At 38.9% G+C, this 23,477-nt stretch overlaps 1 protein-coding gene across 2 annotated transcripts in view; it reads right to left on the bottom strand.

Annotated features, from left to right (window-relative positions):
- SEL1L (SEL1L adaptor subunit of SYVN1 ubiquitin ligase) overlaps positions 1–19,644 on the bottom strand; it is a 34,648-nt gene extending 15,004 nt beyond the window's left edge. For both annotated transcript variants that reach the window (XM_002200549.6, XM_041716834.2), the window contains exons 1-12: positions 19,376–19,644; positions 12,342–12,379; positions 11,765–11,987; positions 8,442–8,609; positions 7,742–7,847; positions 5,881–6,043; positions 4,369–4,422; positions 4,228–4,287; positions 3,529–3,610; positions 3,061–3,215; positions 2,274–2,330; positions 1,229–1,297 (exon numbers count right to left, since the gene is read on the bottom strand). In XM_002200549.6, coding sequence (XP_002200585.5) covers positions 1,229–1,297; positions 2,274–2,330; positions 3,061–3,215; positions 3,529–3,610; positions 4,228–4,287; positions 4,369–4,422; positions 5,881–6,043; positions 7,742–7,847; positions 8,442–8,609; positions 11,765–11,987; positions 12,342–12,379; positions 19,376–19,619 — 1,419 coding nt within the window. In that variant the 5' untranslated portion in view covers positions 19,620–19,644. The remainder of the gene's footprint in view (positions 1–1,228; positions 1,298–2,273; positions 2,331–3,060; positions 3,216–3,528; positions 3,611–4,227; positions 4,288–4,368; positions 4,423–5,880; positions 6,044–7,741; positions 7,848–8,441; positions 8,610–11,764; positions 11,988–12,341; positions 12,380–19,375) is intronic.
- Between the last annotated feature and the right edge of the window lie 3,833 nt (positions 19,645–23,477).

Here is a 23,477-nt window from a genome sequence, read left to right on the forward strand (position 1 = left end):
GAGGGGGAGAATCACCTCCCTCAGCCTGTTGGCCACTCCTCTTTTGATGCAGGCCAGGATGCTGTTTGCCTTTTGGGCTGCAAGTGCACACCGTTGGGTCATGTCCAGCTTTTTACCCATGAGATCCCCCTAGTTCTTCTTCATAAGACTGCTCTCAATGAGATCATTTCCCAGTCTGCACTCATATTTGTACAGGTGCAGCCCTCTCATTTGCACTTATTGAGCCTCATGAGGTTCTCATGGACCCACATCTCAGGTTTGTCCAGGTCCCTTTGGGTGGCCTCCCATCCTTTTGTTGTGTCACTGCACTGCTCAGCTTGGTGTCATCTGCAAACTTGCTGAGGCTGCACTCGATCTCACTGTCTGTGTCACTGGTAAAGACATTAGAGAGCACCGGTCCCAAGACTGAGTCCTGAGGGACCCCCTTGTCACAGCCTCCACCTGGACATGGAGCCATTAATTACAACTCTCTGGCTATATCCATCCAGCCAATTCCTTATCTCCCAGATATTCCACCCCTCCAATCCTTGTCTCTCCAATTTGAAGACAAGGATGTTATAGGGGACCATGCCAAAGGCCTTACAGAAATCTAGATAGCTGCTACCAGACATTCTCTTGCTGACCATTGTTTTCACTCCATCATGGAAGGTAATCAGATGGGTCAGATAAGATTTGCCTCTAGACAAAAAAAGCCTTAAATCTGGGATAATTGAAACAAAGGCCCACCCTGCAGATAGATTCAAGCTTTAGTGCAAAGCAAGTACAGGCAATTCTGACTCAGATGCCTCAATTCTCAACACAGAATGAAATGGAAAGAATTTCCTTCCCATTTCCTTTCACAACTTAGTATTTTCTGCTGGGCAAAGTTTTGAAAAGCCTAGTTTTCCCTCATACATTGTGAGGAAAATAATAGTTGCCTATTTAAAGTTTTGAATTCCACCACAGAAAAAGGACATTCAAATATTTAATTGTTTGATTAAAAAAAAACCCTGCAGTTCAAGCACTGTTTAAAAAAACTCCAAAAATTCCTAAAGTAAAGGAAAACTTAGACAAGACGTAACAGACTACAACACTCAAATCTTGCAGAAAAATTCAAAACAGGAGATAAACTGCAATACTTAGATTCCAGAATTCAAGTTTTAGATTGACTGATATCAGAAAGTAGGAAACATTTTCTATTTTTCATTGCGAGGCAGTTTTCTTACTTTTCAGAGTATTTATATCTTACCTTTCCTAGAAAAGCCATAGCATGGGAATTGCCAGCATTAGCTGCTTGATTGAAGTATTCAAATGCTCGCTGTAGAAAAGAAAACAAGTGTTTTAATTACCATCACTATGATTTTATCAACTTTTCTTGCAAATGGAGTAGAAGCAGGTAGATTTGTTTACCAAGTTACCAGGTTCTTTTGGGAATAAAAGTTACCAATCCCACCTATTTTAATATATGTGACAGGGTTCTTCACTTATTTAACTGCAATATTAAGTAGCAATCCCTCTCACAGTGTATTTCAAAAACCAGAAGGGGAAAAACCATCGAACTACAACTGCTACTATGCTCTAGCTACACAAATAGATCTTTCTTATTGTACCATCAAACCTTGTTTAGAATTGGTGAGATTTGCCAATTCCTATTCTACTTTTACACAGAAATTGGTTATACTCCTTCTGACCATTCACTATCATCTCTGAACCCTCCTGAAACAGTAATTTTGAGGTATTTTAAATATGATGACTAATAAATTTCTGTTAAATAATTACTGCATTGGATTAAATAATACTCAGGACTCCATATCCTTAGCACTCCATTTTTTCAATACAAACTTCAAAATGAGGTTCGCTATTTTAACTTCCATAAGAAAGGTAGCTTGGCTTACAGCTGCAGAAGCTCTATTTTCTATGCACATTTAATATCTTTAGTATTTAAAGTTGCAGTGTTTTGTCTACAGAAGCAAAAGATTCATGCATTCATCACTAATGCATGCTCACTGCATCATGAAGATCGTACCACATTTACAAAAGCTCAACCAGCTCCAATACTACTTGATAAAGAAGTTTTTATTTACGACATTCTTATTTCTAAGGTCAATCTTAAACTAATTATGTAAAAAAATCAGTTCCATCATCTAGTCACATAAGGACTTTTATTGAATAAGGCTACTGAAATTGTTACATATCATACAGTGGTACTTACACACTTTTGCATCACTTTCTCAGTTATACTTTCTCCCCCTCTGCCTAGCGTACTATGCATCAGAGATATAGAGAAAAGGTACCTGATGATTTTGCTCTACTCCTCTTCCTCCATGCAAGTGCAACTGTCCAAGGCCAACCTAAAAAAAATTTTACATTGCAAATAAGTGACTTTTCCCTTGGGACATCCTTTTTCTAGCAATACAGATACAGGTGAGCTAATTACATGCACAGAGATAGACAATATCAGAGTTAAAAGATGCCACAAAGTTTGAAGGCACAGATTTGCTTCAATAACTAGAGTACAGTCCTACTTTTTCACACTAACCTAAATGGAAATCTATCCTAGATAGAAGCCTAGATGTAAAGTAACAACTGTTCATTTGAATCCTGCCTACCTAAGTCTTAAGTGATACATGATCAAGTTGGCTTGGGAAAATTGGCCTCCGTTAGCATCCTCCCCTCCTGGATTGTGTGTAGAAGAGGTCTGGTCTGCAGCATGCAGAAGTCACACAAGAGCAGGAGCAGTGAGAAATTGAAATCCCTTGTCAAGACCAGCATTTTTATCTAGCCTTCCTGCACAACATCTGATGCTACCCTTGAAATAGTCTGTCTGGTTTCTAGTGAAAGCCAAGATCTCATTCCTAAGATGCTAAACTTGTTTTCAAAAAATCCTGCATTTTCTGGCCAAGTTCTACCTTAAACACACTAAAATATAAGTCTCTCCACATAACAACTAAGGAGGAAATAGGAGACAGGTTGATTCCAGATGAAGAGAACACTAAAGCTCCAATGCCTTCCCATATTTTATAAAGCTGTTCCTATAATTCTTGAAAATGTCTGAATGTCATCAGGTGAACTGACTCTTACCTGTGCTTGTACATCTCCCTTCTCTGCTAAAAACTGGTAATACTGGATCAAGTCTTCTTCTAGCATCCCACTTGCCATTCCTGGATTTTCTACTTCATCTGCTAAGCGAATTCGCTGAACCACTGTGCCACCAGTCAAGGAAATGTCACTAGCAACTGGAAAACAGATGAGATAAATTTTCAGACAGGTTTTTTCAATACAGAAGTTACACCATACCTTAGTAAAACCAGATGTCTACAGAGCTTCAAGATGCTACTCAAGAGAGAATTAATTACTTTGATATCCTTTAAGACATTCCAATAGAGATAAAAATAGCATATCCTAACAGAGAGACAAATGGATAACTTGTTTAATAGCAAACATTCTCTATTTATATTGTTAGTGTTGGAAGTACTTTAGTATCTTCTAGTTGAATAATAAAGAAGCATACAGAAAGTCAATAACGTTACCCTAGTATAAAGTTTTTACCGTGATTGGCTACAAGTCGATAGTGTGTGAGAGCAGATTCACAGCTCTGAAGAACTCCTATCCCAGCCCAGTACCGGTAACCCTAGAAAAGAAATGGCATTAATATGGGACTATCAATTACTTGGGAACAAACTGCTTGCAATGTTACATACTTCTTTCACATTACTTGATCAAAATTTGACAGGACAATAGGGTGGATAAAGGCCACGAGTCCACTGTAGCTACATAAAAAATGAATGACTGACACTATTAAAGGTTAAACATGGCTAGCATAGTTCAGATATTACTCAAGAAAAAGCAAATAAATAGAATGATGCTTAATGGTAAACATGTAAAGCCTTTTATTTACATATTGCACTTTGTCTTAAATCTCACAATACTGATTAAAACAGCATTTTCTATAAAGAACTCTTCCATAGTTCTCACTTGATTACAAAAATTTTAAGTCTGACAACTCTGATTTAAGTCAAGAGATGTAAACATGGTCCATCTAAATTCATAGCAGCACATAGCTTAAAATGAGCAGATTCATACTTGAATTAAAAATGAATAATGGGGAAGATACTACTGCCCACCCAATGCATGCAAAATGATACAGGATTCAGAAAGGGTATTCATATGAAAGGAAATGTTAACACTGAAAATGTATGAGTAAAAAAATACTCTTGTATGTTTAAAGTTATTAACCATCTTACTTACCAAGATCATATGAGCTATCAGATTTCCTCCTAGAGCTCCAAAAGTGTAATACACCAGGGCCTTAAAACAAAAATCACTGGTTATTTAACATCGGTCCCCAAGAGAAAACGTAAGACCACACACTGAAAATTTCTAATTTACCTTAGCTTGACTAGAATTGACTCCTAGGCCAGATGCATATAGAAATCCAAGTGCCTAGAAATAAAAAAGCATACTTTTTAAAAAACTATGGATCAGTTCTCCTGGAATACATAGGCATAAAGATTCAAAGCTGCAAAGAGTACACCAAATTCTACCTTCAGTTTGGTGCTGCCTATATCTATGCTCTTCCCTGCCCGTTTCAAAGTATGAAGTTTCAAAATCATACAGTTGCTAGTTGTTAGGATGCTAACATTAATTAGTGTTTCACCAGAATTCAGATGAGTGAATCAAATGCAAGGAGCAAACTACTACTTCCCAGAATATCAAGTGTAGATCCGAAGATCTTAACAGTGAAACCATCCCCGTTTCAAGACCCTGAAGTGAAGCTAAGCAGCATCTATCAGGTTATTCATGTACCCAGTTTGCCTCAGACACCAGTGTAAACATCTGTAAACCCCAGCCTCGCATAGAAGACTCGCACTGTTTGATTCACAGATCCTATGAATTCACAGTTTTGCATATGTTCCTCCACTGGTTACTTGCAACTGTGACTATACATATAAACAATCAGAATGCTCTGAGCTATTTATCTGAGGTTCTTTCAGAAGCTATTTTTGTTCTTAAGATTTACATAGTTATTGCTCTACCTATCACACCTGTTACAGCTGGTAGCTCAGAATAGAAACTAGTAGCACAGAAGATAGTGTATATATTTCAGTGTTCTAAGACTATTCTAGGCAATCTGAAAACATACACAAAAGTTCTCATGCAGACAGTACTGAATTTTAGATCAATAAAAGTCAAGGTTAGCACCAAGAGATAAATTCTCTAGAGAAAACATGTTCCTGCTTTCTGTGGTAAATGGGTTACCATTAAACAGGGAACACCGGGAGATTCAGTAGCCAAAGAGAAGACAAAGTTAATAGCTCCTTAAGAAGCTGACACTTCCAAAACAGTAAGTATATACAGATACTGAGACATTAAAATCAGTAACACCTATATTTTATGAAATTTTGTAACAGTAAGTATGAATAATTCTGTGTGCAAAGGCACATGGACAAAGCAAGTCCCAATCCACTAAATACATGTCAAGTTTCCTAGGAGTTTTTATTTCCTAGATTATAAATTCGGATAAAACTGCAAATGAAAAGTCAAAACATTGCACAAAAACCACATAAAAAGTACATAGTTTCAGAAAGTTTGTTGGCTGGAGTCACCTATAGCTACGTGTTTTTTGACCTATATCTACCTGTTTTTTTGACTTACACATTCAATGTTGTCAGTCATACAACAGGGGGAAAAAAATTAAAAGATCATCACCATCCCATATTACTGGTAGTTAAATATTTTAAAACTCATACAGAAGATGTGTTTGTCTTAACTTTGAGGGTACAGGTGCCATCTATAAAAGCATCCTAGAGGAAGTACAATCTATAAACCTATATTTATAGGTTACATTTATTTAATTTATAAACCTACAGAAGCATCTGTAGGATCTCAGGATAAACATACCATTTGTCCTTTAGGAGAACCTTCTTCCGTTAGTTTTTCAAATAGTTCTTTGGATGACTGGATGTTCTGCTTCAGGTAATCCCCAAACAACAAAGCATAAGACACTTTCTCCATGGCCTTGGTATGATTCATGTCAGCTGCTTTCAGAAGATACTGATATGCTCTTAAGAGAAAACAATTTCTTTGTCAACTAGAAGCAATGTAGCAAATTCCATTCATAAACCTGAAGATTCTGGGGAGGGGGTGTGTTTCTCTGTTTTAGCCTTTATTTTCTAAAAATGCATCTACCTACAATAATTTATTCTAGCTACAAAACATCAATATAAGCAACAACACACAATTTAGTTAATGGACAAGCTGAATTTTAATGTTTGCTCTACTTCATAAGCAAAGCAGTATGCATTTCCTCTCTAAGATTCACAAGAAATGTAAAGTCAAATTATGATATTTTTGCACAACAATTTTTAGTTCTGTACCAGTAAAACCATTCCCATAACAGTACCGTATATCACGCTAAAGAGAAGCAGCCTGAAAAAGACTATGTAGTCTCTACAATCTGAGTACAAAATCACTCCAGTGAAAACACCAAGCCTTGGGCCCAAGACAACTGCATACATGATTCATTTAGTGCTGAAAAAGTCATGCTAACTAACAGGGGGATCTCTGGAAACTCCTATTTCAGTCTCAGAACTGGTAATCCTTCAAAGTAATTTCACAGCAGCTGGTTTCACAGCAATTAAAAACCACCTAACCTCACATGGCTACACAGTATCAGCAAGCCTTCAGCTTAGCCTCAGGGACCTTTGAGAGCATTCCAAGATTTTCATCTACCTCCCCTACTTTTTATTCTCAGGCTTGTTCTTGATCTTTAGGACAGACTGAGGCACACCTGGCTCCTCACAGACATCTTCTAAGAAAGTGTAAGGTGTACAAGAGAATTAATACCTAATATTGTTTTAGAATTCTTACCCAATTTTATACTAAAAAATAATACTCAGAATCCAACAGATATTGTCACTCTGTCTGTGCCAAAGTGCAGACTTTAGATGTGCCTCGCTTTCTTTCACACAAAGCAGATATACACTCCCTTATTTCCACAAATGAATCTAAAATAGTTATAGTCCCCACATATTAATCAGCAGAAGTTACCACTTACTGAGGAAGTTGTCAACATGAATAGGAGGAAGATCTAAATTAACACAGCAATTCTAAATTATAGTGGTAAGTCCACAGCTATTTAACCAGTAATTGAATGCCTTCAGAAGGGAAAGTAGAATGAACAGAACACTAATTTCTAATTTTTTGATTTGTCTACAAGTATTACCCTCTTCTTTCTAACAATATTAATTGTTAGAATTTTAATGATTTGTTGATCTTAAATGTAATACTATTTTTATAGTGACTAAAACCATCAGAAAGCAGGAAAAAAAAACCAGAGCAGGACAAGAAATGCCAATTTTTCCCACTTCATCTTTGAAGCAGAATGAGAACCAGACTGTATTAAGCATGTGAAAAAGGGCACTTATCTCAAATCCCGTTCTCAGATTTTCCCTGGCCAGTTGCCATGTATAAACTGGGGCTAGAGAACCGCAGCATCACCTTACATTAAGTCAATGTTTTGATGACACCCACTCTTCAGAAATTATTCTTACACAATTTTTACTGCATTCAAAGGAATGTAGGCATATTTTTTTTTCTAAATACCCTGTATTTACTATCTATCTTCTATCACTGCATAGTTTGATGTTGAGTCCAATAAAGATCAAAATCTCAGGACAACTCCTTCAAGTTCATTTTGAGTTAAGCAAAAGTAACCAGTCATATCATCCTTCTCCTGTGGGGATGGATGAGGTATACTTACACTTTCTTCTGAGCCTTTTTACTGCTTTCATTAAGGATTTTCATTCCAATCTGATACACATCCTCAGCTTCTTGCATCTGCTTTCTCTTATTAGACTGCTCTTCAGCTAAAAAAAAAACCAGCCTACATTAAGAGCTTAAACTATACCATTCAAGACTATCCTCTCAAAATTCCTATTTGTTCTAAAGGGTAAGTACAGCCAGAAACATGCTTTTGAAGACCAATAAGCAAAGGGATTACAAAATGCTGTCTAATGGATGTGTCTGATATATTAATAGATGATTTCTTATTGTGTGATGTCTCTAGTGTATAAGTTTGCTGATAAAATGTTTTCATTCATTGCTCGAAAGCAAGCTGCGCAGGTTCCTCCTTCAGAAGGATGTTTCCTAGAGAAGGGCTGCCTTTGTGCAACAAATCAGTAGTAAGTATAATGGGCAACACTGTCAAACCCCTATCCTCCTACAGCCTCAGAAACAGTTTTATAAATGCCATCACTGCAGGATTTCCAAATGAGGTCCAGGAACTGGCATTTTTAAAAACTTCTTCCATCATAACAACTTTGCCTTTATAACTACTTGTTTATTATGGTATGAAGTGGCCAGGGACTTCTACATCCTGAAATAAAGAGCATTTAAGAGGACTGAAAACATGAGCCTAAAAAACCATTCCTTGAACAAGAACAAGCCAAAAGGTTGCTTACATTCACAGAAGCCCCACTTTTGATCTTTCTTGTAATCATAGGTTGTTGCACACCACAGCCTGCCATCTTCCCTCCCATCAGCAGTGCACTCTGCATATTCCTTCTCCATAAACAAAAATGGAAAGTGGCAAGGTTCACCATCTGCAGTGCCTCCAATAGCTGTCAAAACTGAAAATACACATCCCACAATTAGACTACTCTCCTTTATTCCCAAATTAAAATCATATATTACAAACAGAAAAGTGCTCTTATGTTGGTTTTAGGCACAATCACGACAGAACTCCACACATGACAAAATGTTATATTGAAAGTACTGGAGTATCAGCAGGGCGTACACTCCAACATACAACCATATGAAAAGATTTGATGTACATGAAAGAATTCTCAGCATTATGAGTTTGGTAATTTTCTACTCTTGAAAATATTTAGATTAAAATCATTATTTCATTTTGCCAAAATATTTAGTTGCATTCGAAGTGGCTTTGAACAGCACAATTTATCATTTCTCATGCACTAAAACTTCAAATGGTACTGATTCCAGCACCATGATATTTTAAAATAAAATCAATCTTCTATGAAGACTAAGAATTCACTCTCTATGTTTTGAAGATGGAATTATTTCAGTTAGGCTTTTATAAAAGTTTTCCTCTTTCACTAAGCTAAATCCAACAGTTGGGTTCAGCTTCATTTGAAAACATTTGCAAAACCATGCAATTGACAATGTCAATTATAGAGTTTTTTCAAGTTAACTTTAATTTTTGTAGTTACAGAGAAAACTAGTTCCTTTTTTGGGGGTTTATAATTGAAAGGCCTAAAGACTATATTAATTTAAATATATCAGGTTGATTTTTTGAAGCAAAAGGAAGTCTTTAGGTATAGCTGGACCTGTTGAAACTGCTCTTCATAACTGAATGCCTTGACACAGGTTCCACCACTCCAAGTTAATTATATCACAAGAAAGAAACTCTTATTTTCAGTAACTCCACTCAAAAATAATGTGTTAATATGCAATTAGCCTGGAATAATTTCAGGTATTTGTTAATATAAGCTTCTGCTAAGGGTTCATGTACCACTTATGGGACCTCTTATCACTGTCATTTGAACAAGCTCCAAGTACCACTGTCATTTGAACAAACTCCTCAAGAACTCATGGTTTTACTTGTACTGTTTTGTACCTTGTCTCCTGTGTGGAAAGCAGTTTTACACAGTGCTCTGCATGAGATGTAGCTGCATACTGAAGTTATGAAATTACTCTGCCCCAATGCTCCCTGCTTTGCATTTTTTAAATTCTAAATTCAACCATAATGCTGTTTTTGTTCCCAGATAATAACAAAGACTAATCCCAAGAGTAACACAGCAATGTAATCACAGGTTAAAATGCCCACAACAGTTATTTATGTACTTAGACATTGATAAATACTAAGTGAGGTAAACAATTTACTCAGAGGACAAATCAGCTTTTGTCAAACCAAATGCTCCAGAAGCAATTTACCTCTTTATTATCTCTGAAAAAAATATGTGGTATTTCATTAGAGTTGTTCTAATTTACATATATCATTTTATACTTTAAGCTGCAGGAAACCCAAATATGGATTACTTTTAACTACTGGCAATATTACTGTAAGATTCTTCCAAATAGGAAAATAAGTGCAACAGGAATTGCCAGCTCTCTATAAACTTGTGAGCAATTTTCAGCAAAAATTGTTATTATGGAGCTTTAGTGTTATAAAACCCCAAAATACAACATGGTATCAATAACTAAAGAAACATCATTTTCTTTACACACAACCTCATCACTCACGAGAAGAGAGTAGGACAACTTTCTTAGAAAGTTAAAACCTTTACTAGCACTAATTCTAAATTACTGATTCTTTGTTCCATATCCTATAAAACATATGTGGAAATTTGCAGAATATACTTTTGTTCCACGCAATGTCATGACCATACACAGTAGCTAAACTGTTTTTAGAAAAGCTTTTATGTCCCTTAATGCAGTCCTGTCACCAGTAGCTCATGTGGAGGTGTAATATCTGTACCTCAGAGATGCTCACATAAAGCGTTTGTAAAGCTGTCCTTTAGCACTCTTTTTTCCTAACAGAAAACATATACTTTTCTTTTAGTATTGCTTTTTAAAATGAAAAATTCCTCCATTCACACTGCTTATTTAATTAATAAGATGTTCCAAGAACTGTGCAAGACTTAAGTTTATGGTTTTTGCAAGTCACTTGCAGTATGTTGATAGGTATAGTTAAAAACCTTAGTTCCTGAGGAGCCAGTCAGCTTGACATATGTCATATTTGTATGAGATTAAAAGTGTCTTAAAGTTTAGTTTTGAAATAGACTGTACTGACTATAGTGCTTAGCTCACTGTTTTGTGGCAGAAAGATATTTAGTGGATTTTACACACTTTCCTGTACAACATAGCATCAAACAACAACACAGCAATGGTTAAGCCTGAGTTTTCACAAACTTGTATTAGTTCTGCTCTAATACAGAAACAGCTTAGAAAACACTCAGTCATTACATAATAGAGCTCATTTAATAACTCCTGCTTTCTTTTGACATTTCAATATGAGTTGAGAAGATAAATATCATTAGCACCACATAACTGTATTTTTCAGTAATATTGAAGATTTACTTTTTATGGACAAGTAAAAAGGAAAAATCTGCTACATAGGCTAAGGTACTCAACTGTGCTATCTAGTTATCATTGACTACTAACTGCAAATTTAAAAAATCATAAAATTAGGTATCAAAAAAAACATATTAGAATTTTCTGGGAATTTAGGCCCAAGACATAAGGTCTTACCTATACTTAAAAACTTCATGAAGTTTACATGCAGTTTAGATGCTGCCCCGAGGCTCTCAAGCTGTTCCAGGAAGCTTGTCTTTACATTACTATTGGTTCCTTTTCTATCAATTGACTCACCAGGCACATAGCCATGGATTGAAAAAGACTGATGCAAATTTCTCTTTGCATTGCTGGTGGACATACAGAGCACAGAATCTGTAATTGACTTCTATTTGAAGAAGTCAGGGCCTTCTCTATTTGATAGTTACAGCTTACCAGCAAGATAGAAACAATAAGAACAGAAAATTCTTTCAAATGCATCTGAAAATAACTACTCATTTAAATTACAACACATTTCAAGACATTTTGATGCTATGTCTAATGAAAAAGGCAGAAACTACCATTCCACTGCAGAAAGATTAAGACACTTGTTATTTCGTATGTTCAAAATTACTGTTTGTGTTCACCCACATGCTGGAGTTACTCAGACTCATCTATGCTACCACTCGTTGAAAAGTCTGTGAGCAGTTACCTGGACTCTGTATTTCTGCTTCTTCCAAATCCTTATTTATTAGATTTGACATTTCTAGAGAGTTCAACTCTTCCAGTGAATTCTCTTTTTCCTCTTCTTGACTCTGAAAGCTCTCTTCATTCTCTGATTGAGAGTCCGATTTCCCAGATTCAAGGAAGATCTGACCTGCTACCACTCGAGTTCCTGTGGAATGATCCTTTACCTGGTCCTCTGCAGATAAAGTCTGAAGGAAAGCAGCCACATAATTTAGAAGATTAGAAGTTGAGAAGCAGCAGCTGGCTTAAAATTAATTTAAAAACTTCTTAAAAGATACAGTTAATTAATTAAACAGTAGAATCAAAAGTAAGCGGAGCTACCTCTATCAGCTCTCATTGCCTGTATCCCTTTCAGGTCTTCGAAAAAAAAAAGTTTCAAACTTGCAATCCAGCATTAATTTCTCTGATGCACAGAAAAAATTAATGAGACAGCAAGAGCTACAGAAAAGCTTAAAACCTAAAATCAAGTTATTGTTCTGAATTTCAGACCTTTGCTCTCACTGCACAGGAAAGTCAAAATGACTAGAAACTTATCTCCTCACCTTTGACTCCAGTGATTCATCTTGATTTCCTTCTTCATCTACAAGAGACATAAGTGAGTAAAAATGCTTTTCCATGAGTAACTATCTCAAAAATAAAAACTTTAGTTACAATACTGTATCGTAGTTCTGAAATACTCTAGTGTTCCAAGTTGACTAATACACTTCAGAAAAACCTTATAACTGTGACGAGGAAGAATCAAATGTTTCAGAGGTGATCCTCTTCCTTAAATTATGCCAACACAACTGTGTGTTCCGTAGTGAAAAAACTAGTTTTTCTAAACCCAAATCACAGTCTGAATGGTTCAAGTCCAATTAAACTACTTAAAAAGCTGCAGTGAAAAAGGCCTATGGAACATAAGGCTTTTATTCAGCAAATCAGCTTTAGTACCAACAGCTCCAGTAGCGACTGGAGAGTTGTATTCATACCCCCATGCTTATAATTAAACATTGTCCTTTATAGAATACCAATTGATTCAAACCTTTATATAGAGATTTCTCTCCAAAACTGTAAAGAATTTAAGATACTCTTCAAGAGATAGAAGTCTTGTTTAACTGTCATCTTTCTTGTCTAAAAGCTATATGATATTTGATTAGAAAGACTGGAAGGAAAGAAATGGTAAACAAGAAAGGGTATTAGACAGACACTAAAGGAATACATGTGCAAAGGTGAAGATAATCAGAAGAGCTTATTTGTGACAGCTTATTTATAACACTGTTTTCTGAATTTTTTATGCAAAAATTGTTCTGTTCCTTTAACTAAAATGGGCTTCAAACAACTTGGTCTATATTATAATTTTAATGGGAAACCTCTAAAATTAACATCACTGAGATGTGACTGTTCAGAGTAATTTTTGTTCATTTCAGCAAAATCCCCCCTACATTTGATAGAAGATGCCACAGGCCTCCCTCTCTCTGGTTCACAACTCACATTAAAATAAAAGCTCAAAACATAAAGACACCACTTAGCAAAGCTGCCACTAACTCCTCCTATGCTTAGAAATCCCCTTTTTGAGGCTGTGTGATACACAATGCCCTGTAGCAGTGGCCAAGCAATGATGGGCTGGAGATCTGAACTGTGACTGGAAAAGATGCCTAAACTGATAGAAATTAATGCCCTGTACATGAGATACATTTAGGACGTTACAGTAAGCCATGAAAGGCTACCTGCATAAACACTTCCAACAGTTTATAGAACTCTGCTGACTCCTGTAAGCACTTAGCAGCAAACAACACTTGCACAATTTTCATTGTCATGCAAATAAAGTGACTTACCAGAGATAAACCATCTCTGAAGCAACAAATTCCAAACATGACACTTCATCGGGTCATGTTTAGTAGCCTACTACTAGAACCCTTACAATGAAAGAGTTAAACTTGGTAATCACTTTCTAGAATCTAGATTCCATATTGTTACTTGAAGAACAACCTTTGATTTGAACCAGTGAAAATATGAGGGAGAATTCAACTTCAAGCAGTAACAGCGTAACAGAAATTAAGAAAAAATGTGAAGACATGTAAGTTAAGCTGCAAAACTATGGTGATGAGATGACTGAGTACAACTGAGACATATAAATAACAGCCTGTTGAGGATGGTGAAGAGGATGTAAATCTCAAAGAATTTGACTGCCAGCAGTCATGGAATTAAAAAGGATCTGGAACAGTTGAGGCAGGTGAGCAGCTGTACTCTACAGGTCTGAAAATGAAAATACGTAGAGCACTTCAGAAAAACTTGTGGAGACAGCAGAGCACTCCAGATGAAACAGACCCTGCAAGGAGCAACCAAGACAGAATAAGAACAAACACCAATTTGGAAAAAAAAACATAATGAAGCATAAGAAAAAAACAAGGCTAGCTGCACTTTTGACAGAGACCTCAGGGGTTAGCAGCTTGCTGAACCTAACAGATAATGGTGATTGTGATAAATCCTAAGAAGTTCTGCCATTGACCTTTGACACTATTGACAATGATATGATAATTGGTCTTTAAATTCAGTAAAAGTACACATACATTTAGGATACTTGCTGGTGTTTCTATTTTGGAATTATGAAAGAAGTTGTCATCTACCATGTTTCCCACATATGATATTCTATTATCCTAAATAATTCTGACCTATGACCAAATGCCACCTTCAAACTTCAGAGCTTGTCAAGACATCCAGACATGCTTCTGGAGAGCAGGAAAACTAAGACAGGATAATCTACCCAGTAGCTTGTATGCTCCTTCTAATACAGACAAAGCATTTATAAAGTACCTGTTATTGCAGGAGGAAATACCATGTTTGGTTTTTTTTGAACAGCTACACCAGCTAGGGTGATTGTTTTTCTCTGTACAAAACCAGCCTATATGCCTGACAGCACCTGAGCTTTCTAACATTTGAGAAAAGGCTTCACTAAGTGATGTCAATCTATGGTGGTAGGTTCACTTTATCTCAAAAGATCACACAAGAACAAATATAAATAGGTTATACTGTCTATGCACAGATATGAAATAACAATTTTATTGTAACTTCATATGCAAAAGGTTTACTAAATTGAAAGGCAAGAGTCATCTCAGCAACATAAGGTAGAGCTCACAAAGTGTTTGCCCTCCTTTGAAAGTAAATAAGCCTATTTCCATTCTATTGCATCATTTAAATTTTCTCTGAAGAAACTAGCTTTGTTACTGAGAAGTTGTACTTGAACGATTGTTTTCAAACAGTGGTTCCAAAAGGCACTAAAGCAAAACCAAAAGATTAATTTTTCTTAACTTTGAGTCTTCTTCTAAGATAGGCAGATGAGATTGCAGATAATGAACAGTATGACTAAAAGAGGGATCACTTACAGCCTTGTTATTTTCACAGAACTGCTGACTAATATGCACCCATTGGTTATAGAAGTGGGTTTACGCTTGTGAAACTGTTAAAACTATTCTGAAAGTGTTAATGAAAGGTCCATGAAAGGTCACAGTTGGACCTAGAACAGTTTATTAGTCAAGGCTGAGCTACTGAACAAAGTCACAGATGTTATATTTATGCACCTGCTTCAGAGATTAAAGCTGATAATTTAGCTTGTTTTTCCACAGTTCAATTATACAAAGTAACTAAGTTTTTAAAAAAATTATTATTATTTGGCTCTGTTACCAAGGCTTTCTAATTCTATAAACCTCCTCTAAAAAGGCCAAGTGGAAATTAATCTCACAATCTGTTAAACAAGTTAGGGAGTGCAATGATCTATTAAAAGGAAAAGGTAGGCAAAAATACCTATGGCTCAAATGGGCAGTTGACAATGTTGTACAGAATGCTTCACTTACAGTGATGAGATGTAGACATTGTTGGGTGCTCTCACACCCAGCTAGGACTTTAAAGGACTTCACAGAACCAAAATCTTTTTTCAACCATCCACCAGTTCATATACAATTAAAATCAGCTTTAAGAAGTATAATTTTTTTCTCAATTAGAAAGGCCAGTTCAAGCATTCTATGTAAATATAGCAAAAGTACTCTGGCAGCCTATGCTAGAGAAAAAGATCCCACCAATATGCTGGATAAAGTTCCTACCATTTTGTGAGAATTACTGTTTTCAAGACAGCACTAAGGAGTGAAGGGTGGAAACCTGAAGAGCTATGCAGCGTGATTCAGCAATAACATCATTAGCTTGAGGGAGTTCAACAGTTCCAAAGTTTTGCTGTACCAGAAGAACAGATCAACTAACAGCCCATAAAGCTAAAGGGCTGTGACTACCAGACAAGAAATACCACTAGTTTCAATGTTAAAATGGTCACTCACTCAGGAAGTAACCAAAAATTCAGTAAGTGAAGCAGTCTCCCACAGCTCTGATGAATCCCTGATTATTGCGGTCAGTTTCCTTCTAGTTTTTGCCAAGCTCTTCAAGCCTCAAACACTATGACAACAAAGCAAGCAGTGGGCTTCTGCTGAGAGCAGGGATCTCCCAACTGGAGTATGCACACCTCAGGGAGTATGCCAGCCAACCCAGCAAGGCTGCAGGAATAACATACCTTTCGGACTGTTAACACATAAAACTTTTCTTAATACAGTGGTCACTCCACCTTTATTTCATTCTTTTTTTCATTTGTGTTTTTGTGTATGTTTTATGAGGCACATAATATGTTAGGACAGGAGTACATCAATGTTTAACTTACAAAAAATACGTGTAAAATGCATGCTCAAAAATCTTTCTACGGAGAGGGGTGCATGAACAGAAGTGGTTTGGCAGTGGCTGCTTTAGAGCATCCATGAGAGATTTTCTGTAGTACTTCTGGCAATTTCTTTCAATGTTGTTTTTATGTCAGTGACTAGATAGACACTGAAAGAGAATTTATCCAGTTCTTGCAGGGAAAAAAGATAATCTTAAGAAAAAAATTACCTCAGACTGCTTCTCATCAATTTTTCGACAGATATATTCAGCACAGAAACAGACTCCATAGCAGAGATGCTATTCCCATTACATGAAGCTTTAAAACATGCAGTGAGTTAAGTAAAATCCTTAAGTGGCACCTATTCAGAAAGAATAGTTCTAAAGTATCTTTGGCAGCAAGTTAATTGTTCCCAGCTACAATCTGTGCAACATATTCATTTTAGTTCAACTAGAAGACTGAGATATAGGTCAGCCCTCACCCTGAATAAAAATCTTTTTTCCAGTGTCCTTTACAATTGCTGGCTAGCTAGTTACAGAACTTACTCTCCAGCAGTTCCTCAGTAGGAACTGAGATTCCCAACCAGACCACAAGGCAAAGAGTTTAGGGAATATTTTTCAATCAGGCAAGTAAAAACAGAAAGGTCAGGGAAAACCACTGAGCTCTGACTTATGGCAGAATAGGTTGAAGCTCCCTACAGGTATATGAGTGCGCTCATTTGTCCCACCAATCAGTGGAACAGCATAAAAACATCTGCCTATTGCTGGAGTTAGCCATGGAACACGTAGGAGAGTCAGAGGAAGCATCACTTCCTCTCTTCAGGCAGAATGAGAACATTTTTACTTCTTATTCTGTAAACAAGAGGAAACAATCCCACGAATCAAATAATACTGGCAATCAAAAAAAAAAAAAAGGATTTTTTTCAATGTTCTTGATGAGTGATCAGCAGGGGAAGGCAATTACTCCTGCAATGACCAGAAGACACCCAGTTTCATTTGGAAAACACACACCTGCTTAACATTTTTTAGCTGCTTTTGCCAGTGCTTTTTAATATCTTTCCCCAGTCACAATTTTAAATGCCTTCATAATCTGCAGCAATAGCATATGTTTAAAAAAATATAGTGCCCCTTCCCTTAGGCTTGAATTTTCTTGTATTCAACTCAAGTTTTCAATAAATTGATTTAAACAAAGTTCATGACAATAGAGTTATATTTAAAATATTCACTACTAAAAAAAATACTCATTAAAAACTCTTCCTAAAGTAAGCAAATGTCATGCTTGGTCCATTTTTACTCATTCTTCTTAAAACCCCTCCCACTATACTCATATCCCAGATGACTCTTTCCAGACCAGAAGTTAGAAACAATTAAACACTCAAGGAAGCACTTAATACACAGTCCCAAGACTTATATCAGTCTCTAATACAGAAAGTCATAGTTACTGTGGGAAGTCAAGGCATGAAATGAGGACAACTTTCAGAATGATTCTTGTCAAAAATTGGAGCAAGAAATGTATTCCTCTCACATCTTTCTGCCAAATGATGAACTCTGAACACCCTCTCCTAATTAACTGTGGATAGCAATGAACAGTTTGACACCACAGTAGCAATTTTAGTTTGTAAACATCTCCTAAGCCTACATTCATGTACTGTGCTTTCTATGGCTTATCAATTGTACTACTTCACTTGAATCTAAACAATTTGCTTATACAGGATGAATTAAACTATCAGAACTTCACGCTCACAAAGCAACTTTGTGATAGTGGACTAAGTCAAGACAGGAGAGCTGCATGGTAGTACAGCCACTGATGCACACTTGACTAGCCCTTATCACCTAACTTCCACGTACGCAACAGATGGTTCATCTGACATTCACAGTCCCATCTCACCTCAGCTTTTTTCTTCAAATATACTATAAATGAGAGCATATAGTTTGAAAGTTTGGCTACATCTCTCTGGTTTCACAGAATTTGTGTGTATTCTTTCTGTAACTTTAAAAGTGCCCACCTGGCTTATAAAGTGACCTAATATTACTTTAAAGTTCAACTTCCTACTGCATACAGAAAAATGAACCCCAAACTACTGAACTTACCTCTAGCGAAAACGTTAAGTTACTTTCCTGAAACAGTGTAAAAGCAAATTCCCAGTAGCACCGCATATGGCTGTCGCTACGGTAGTGGCTGCTGGCTTTACAAATAAAAGCACTGCACATCCCCCCACCAGCCCATGGTGGAAAGAAGGGTGTGGGAGGCAGAAACCCCAGGAAAGGAAGTAGATGACAACACATGAGAATCAGACAAAACCCGAGCTGCATAACAACAAAATAGGGCTGGGAAAATAATATTATGGGACATAAAACAGGACCCCATAAAACAGGACGCACAAATGCTTTCTACGTATCGAGGCGAGAAAACCGTTCTGATAAGGCTGAAACCAGCATTATCAGCGCCTCGGGAGAAAATGCGTTCTAGGGAGGAAAAACCGCCTCACTTCGCTTTTAAGCGGTGCAAGCACTACAAACTGGGCTGCTAACGAGCTTTTAAAAGCAGGCACCGCACTGAGCAATGCGTCTACCCCTGCCAGGCCTACGGAGCAGCGCCGGTGAGGCAGAGCTGAAGCCAGCCCGGTCCCGGCACCGCGGCCGCGCCGCTGACAGGAGCCCCGCTCCCCGCTCCGCTCCGCCGCCTCACGCCTCGGCGAGGTCGGCGCTGCCCCACGCCCCCTAAAGCCCCGGCGAGGGCACCGGGTCACCTCCCCCGCCGTCGCCGCCTCCGCGCCCCGGTGCGGGCGTCAGGACCCGCACAGAAACCTCTGCGCCCCCCTCCCCCGCCGCAGGCCCCGGGGGGCAGCGCCGCCGCAGCGCCCGGGCCCAGGGGGGCGCAGGGAGGCGGAGCCGCGGCACTCACCGGCCGCGGGAAGCGCTCCGGCCGACAGCGCGGCCAGGCACAGCGCCAGGGTCACCCAGCGCGCCCGCCGCCCCATCCCGCTGGGCTCTGAGGGGCCGCGCCGAGCGCCCCCGACTCCGGCTGCCTCGCCCCGCCCACCGCGCCGCCGCCGCCAATCGGCTGCCGCGCTGACGGCCGATACGGGCCGCTGGCAGCCGCACACGCAGCGCCGGGGAACGGCTGGCTCTACATGGCCCGCTCCCATTGGCTGGGCGGCGGCCCGGCTCGCCCGCCACGCCCTCCCGCTAGCAAATAGCGCCGCACGTGTCTCTGCGAGAGCTGTTGCGCGAGCGGGTCCTGCCGAAACGGCCCCTTCCATTGGCTCCTGCGCCGTTCCTACAGCACCCACAGTTCCTTGCGAGGGCCGCGGCGCCCCATGGGCCCGCGGCGGGGCAGGGACTACGACACCCACAACTCCCCGCGCCGAACGGCGCAGGACGCGAGCGCAGCGTCGCCGCCCGGAACCCCGCCCGTTCCAGAGGGCGGAATGCCCGGGAACGGTGTGCGCTGCTTTGGCTGGGAGCATGGAAGCTGCAGTAAATTGTCTGCCTAAACCAGCACGGATGGACTGTGTGAAACATAAAGAGTTTTAGTGCCACTCTGGGACGCAACTGTTCGGCTCTCCTAGGAATTGCATCCTTCTGTCCGTTAGAGAGCAAACGAGGAAGGAACTAGGAGCCCAGCCTGTAATGGGTTGAAGCACGGCTGGCGTGTAAATGGCACCGCGTCACACGACTGTCCTGTTACACCGTGCTGTGCGGAATTATAAAGTGGGCTTTTCCCACTCTGTCTCGGTAGTGTCCAGCCAGCTGAGCCTTGCAGCGCTGCACTTGGGATCTCTGCAGGGCGGCAGTGGCCACCGGCGCTGTTCCTCCCATGGGACACAGTGGCAGAAGCTGTCCCACCCGGGGCTGGCTGAGGGATTTTGTGCCTGCTACAGCAGGGTCTGCAGGCAACGGAATGCCTGCACTGCTCCAGACAGGAGCTGTCTAAAGAGCATGCAAGCGCCTTGGATAGAACTAATGAGTGGTTCTGATTCTAAGTAGCAGAATACTAAAGTACCACTCAATCTTCTTCTAGCTGTACTACAGCTAAACAGCACATATGGCTAAACAGTTTGGCAGAACAAAGCTGAACAGGTGTGGGAGTGCCATTTTGGAATGGGTCTGAAGGGGTTTCACCAGGGCGCTTCTCTGTGCTCAGATCAGCCCTAAGTTTAACCTATATTTTGGTAAACGTGAACGTCACCCCCTGGAGCGGAGGAGGGGAGCCCACCCGTCTGGTTTGCTGGTGGGACTTGTGACCCTGTGGAGGATCCACATTGGAACAGGCTGTGCCTGAAGGACTGACTGTACTCTGTGGCAGGTACCCACGCTGAGGCAGTTTGTAAAGAACTGCAGCTTATGGGAAGGAGTCACTTTGGAGAAGGTTGTGGAGGACTGTCTCCCATGTGACCGAGCCCATGCTGTAGCAGCACTAGTGTGAAGAGCCCTTCCCCTGAGGAGGAAGGAACAGCAGAAAGTGATGAACTCACTATAAGCCCCTTTCCCTGTCCCACTACACCACTAGGAGGGAGAGGTAGAGAATTTGGAGTAAATCCTTCGTCCCAGGAAGAAGGATGGGGTGGCGGAAAATATGTCTCTAAGATTTGGTTTTATTTCACATTACCCTACTCTAATTAGACTAATAATTAATTTTCCCAAGTCAAGTCTGTTTTTGCTCAGACAGTCTGACAGTAATTCGTGAGTAATCTCTCTATGTCCTCATTTTGACCCTCAGCCCTTTCCTTATATTTTCTCTCCTCTGTCCAGCTGAGGAGAGGAGTGATAGAGTAGCTTTGGTGGTCACCTGGTAATGAGCAAGGGTCAACCCATCACAGCTGCCCAGAGCCCTTATGGACTCCCGGCCCATGAGATGTTCAAGACTTCATTGAACAAATATCTCCTCAGCTTGACCCAGTCAGCCTTCCTGCAAGCAGAGGTTGAACTAGATGACCTCTGGATGTCACTTCTAATCAAATTTATTCTGCATCTAAAGCTCTGTGGGGGGGGGTTAAGTGAACTGGAGAAGCAACAAGAAAAATTCAATGGGGGAAACAGATTTTTTTTCTGAATTAATTAATAACCTTCCAAACAAAAATTAGATAGTATTGCAGACTGAGTTAATTCTGATTAATTTAGTATATTCTGTACTCTAAGGGTCTGGTAAATTTATTGCCGCCTTTCCATTTATGTGTGCAGCAGCCATAAAATTCCCATTAATTTTCTTATTCCATTTTGCATTTTCTTCTCTGAAGCTTTGAATGGAGTCTTAGGTATTTTTGCAGTGTTCTTCCTCTCTATTCTGTGGAAAATGTGGTGGTCTCTTATGCAGCAGTCCAAGTGACCAGACAAATGGTAAGGGCCCAAAATGCATACTTTGCATTTTAGGTACTCTTAATTATGTTTTCTCAAACTAATATCTGATCTAAATTTTCAAGAGATTTTTTAATTTGACCTGTTAAGTACTGCTTAGCTTGTGTGGCATGATATAATACTGGATGTTCTCTAGTTGGGAGAATGCAAGTGCAAGAGTAAAATTAGGAATACTTCAGTGATATATATATTCTTTGTGATTATTTCTCATATTCTCTCTCTCTTGTCTTCTGTCTATGTAGTTTGATCATACAACTATCTGTGTTGTACCAACATTACTTTTTATTTTGATTGCAGAAAAATTTCTTGTATTTTTTTAAATGCAAAATGGCACAAATGGGAGAGGTATAAAGCTTGGTAGATTTTGAAGACCAATTTCCCAAGAGTTCTCTTTGCAGAATGTTCTCATAAAGTTTTTCAGCTTGCTTCAGAAAAGCTAAAAGGAGAAAGCTTCAGACACCTCTCAGGGAAGATTTTTGTCCTAAAATACTTTGGCTTTGCGACAGATGTTTCTGGCAAAAAAATGTTTAGTTTTTTAAATTAGTGTACAAAATATATAGTTTTAGGCAGATTAATTTTCATAGCTTTTTAATGATTTAAAAAAATTACTATGTCTTTTTTAAAGCCTTTGCACATTAGTTTCTGAGAATACAATTACAAGGAGCACAGTACTTCTATATTTCCATTGTTCATGGCAGTTGGAGGGTTATGATTCTAGCAAGGCTTATATGCTAAGTAAGAGACACAATACAGGTGTTATTTAAGCAACCTAAGGTAGAAAAGATGAAAATTTCCATGGTTCCTATCACCTGGTCTGTAAAATCAAGTGCCCAGTCACAGGGAATGAGGGAGAAAGAAGGAGTGATGAAAAGAGGAAATAAGACTCTTCCAGTATATGTTAGAAAAGAGGTTGTTGCCAAGGCTTTTGTGAAGACACCAGTCAAGAGGAACAAGAGGGATGTAGCTAGAAGAGCTGTCACCAGAACTTCTGGTCTTTGTCTACCTTACTACCTGCTCATTAAGGTTTGTGTATTCCTTTCCTTTATTGCTTTATTGTTTTCCTTGTTACTTCTATTACACTGAATGGTCCTTAACTAGAGAGCTTAATGAACCAGATGCTCTTTACAGTCTATGTACTCTTACAGTGGCATAGAGGAAAAATACTCTTGTTTATTTAAGGTCCTGGAATCATACTGCTTTTTGTATTGGTTCTGGTTTTACCTCTCTTATTGAATTACTGCTATCACTTGCTTTTTTTTCTGTTCATTTTCTCAGGGGAAGAGCTCCAGTTATCTTCAATGAGATTCCCTATAGGATTTTACAAAACCTGAGTATTAAATTGATGCTCACCACAATTGTAATGTTAGAGTTCCAAAGACATGACTGAATTGTCTATATAGATTTCTTCTGTGTACAAATTGTGCTGAGAGCTTCAGCTCTGTGTGGGAACCCTCCAGCAAGAACAGTTGGTGTGCTTGCACTAAAAAGAATGTTATCCAGTTGTCTGTGTGCTCTAGGTCCTGTCTTTAGATGACAATGAATAGGAAGCACAAATGAGTTTTCAGATGTTACAGGAAAACAAATGCTAACCTGCTCTAGAGATATAGTGACATCAGACTGACCTATAGTCAAATCTGGTGAAAACACAG

The sequence above is a fragment of the Taeniopygia guttata genome, chromosome 5 (genome assembly GCF_048771995.1).
Source record: "Taeniopygia guttata chromosome 5, bTaeGut7.mat, whole genome shotgun sequence".
Lineage (NCBI taxonomy): Eukaryota > Metazoa > Chordata > Aves > Passeriformes > Estrildidae > Taeniopygia > Taeniopygia guttata.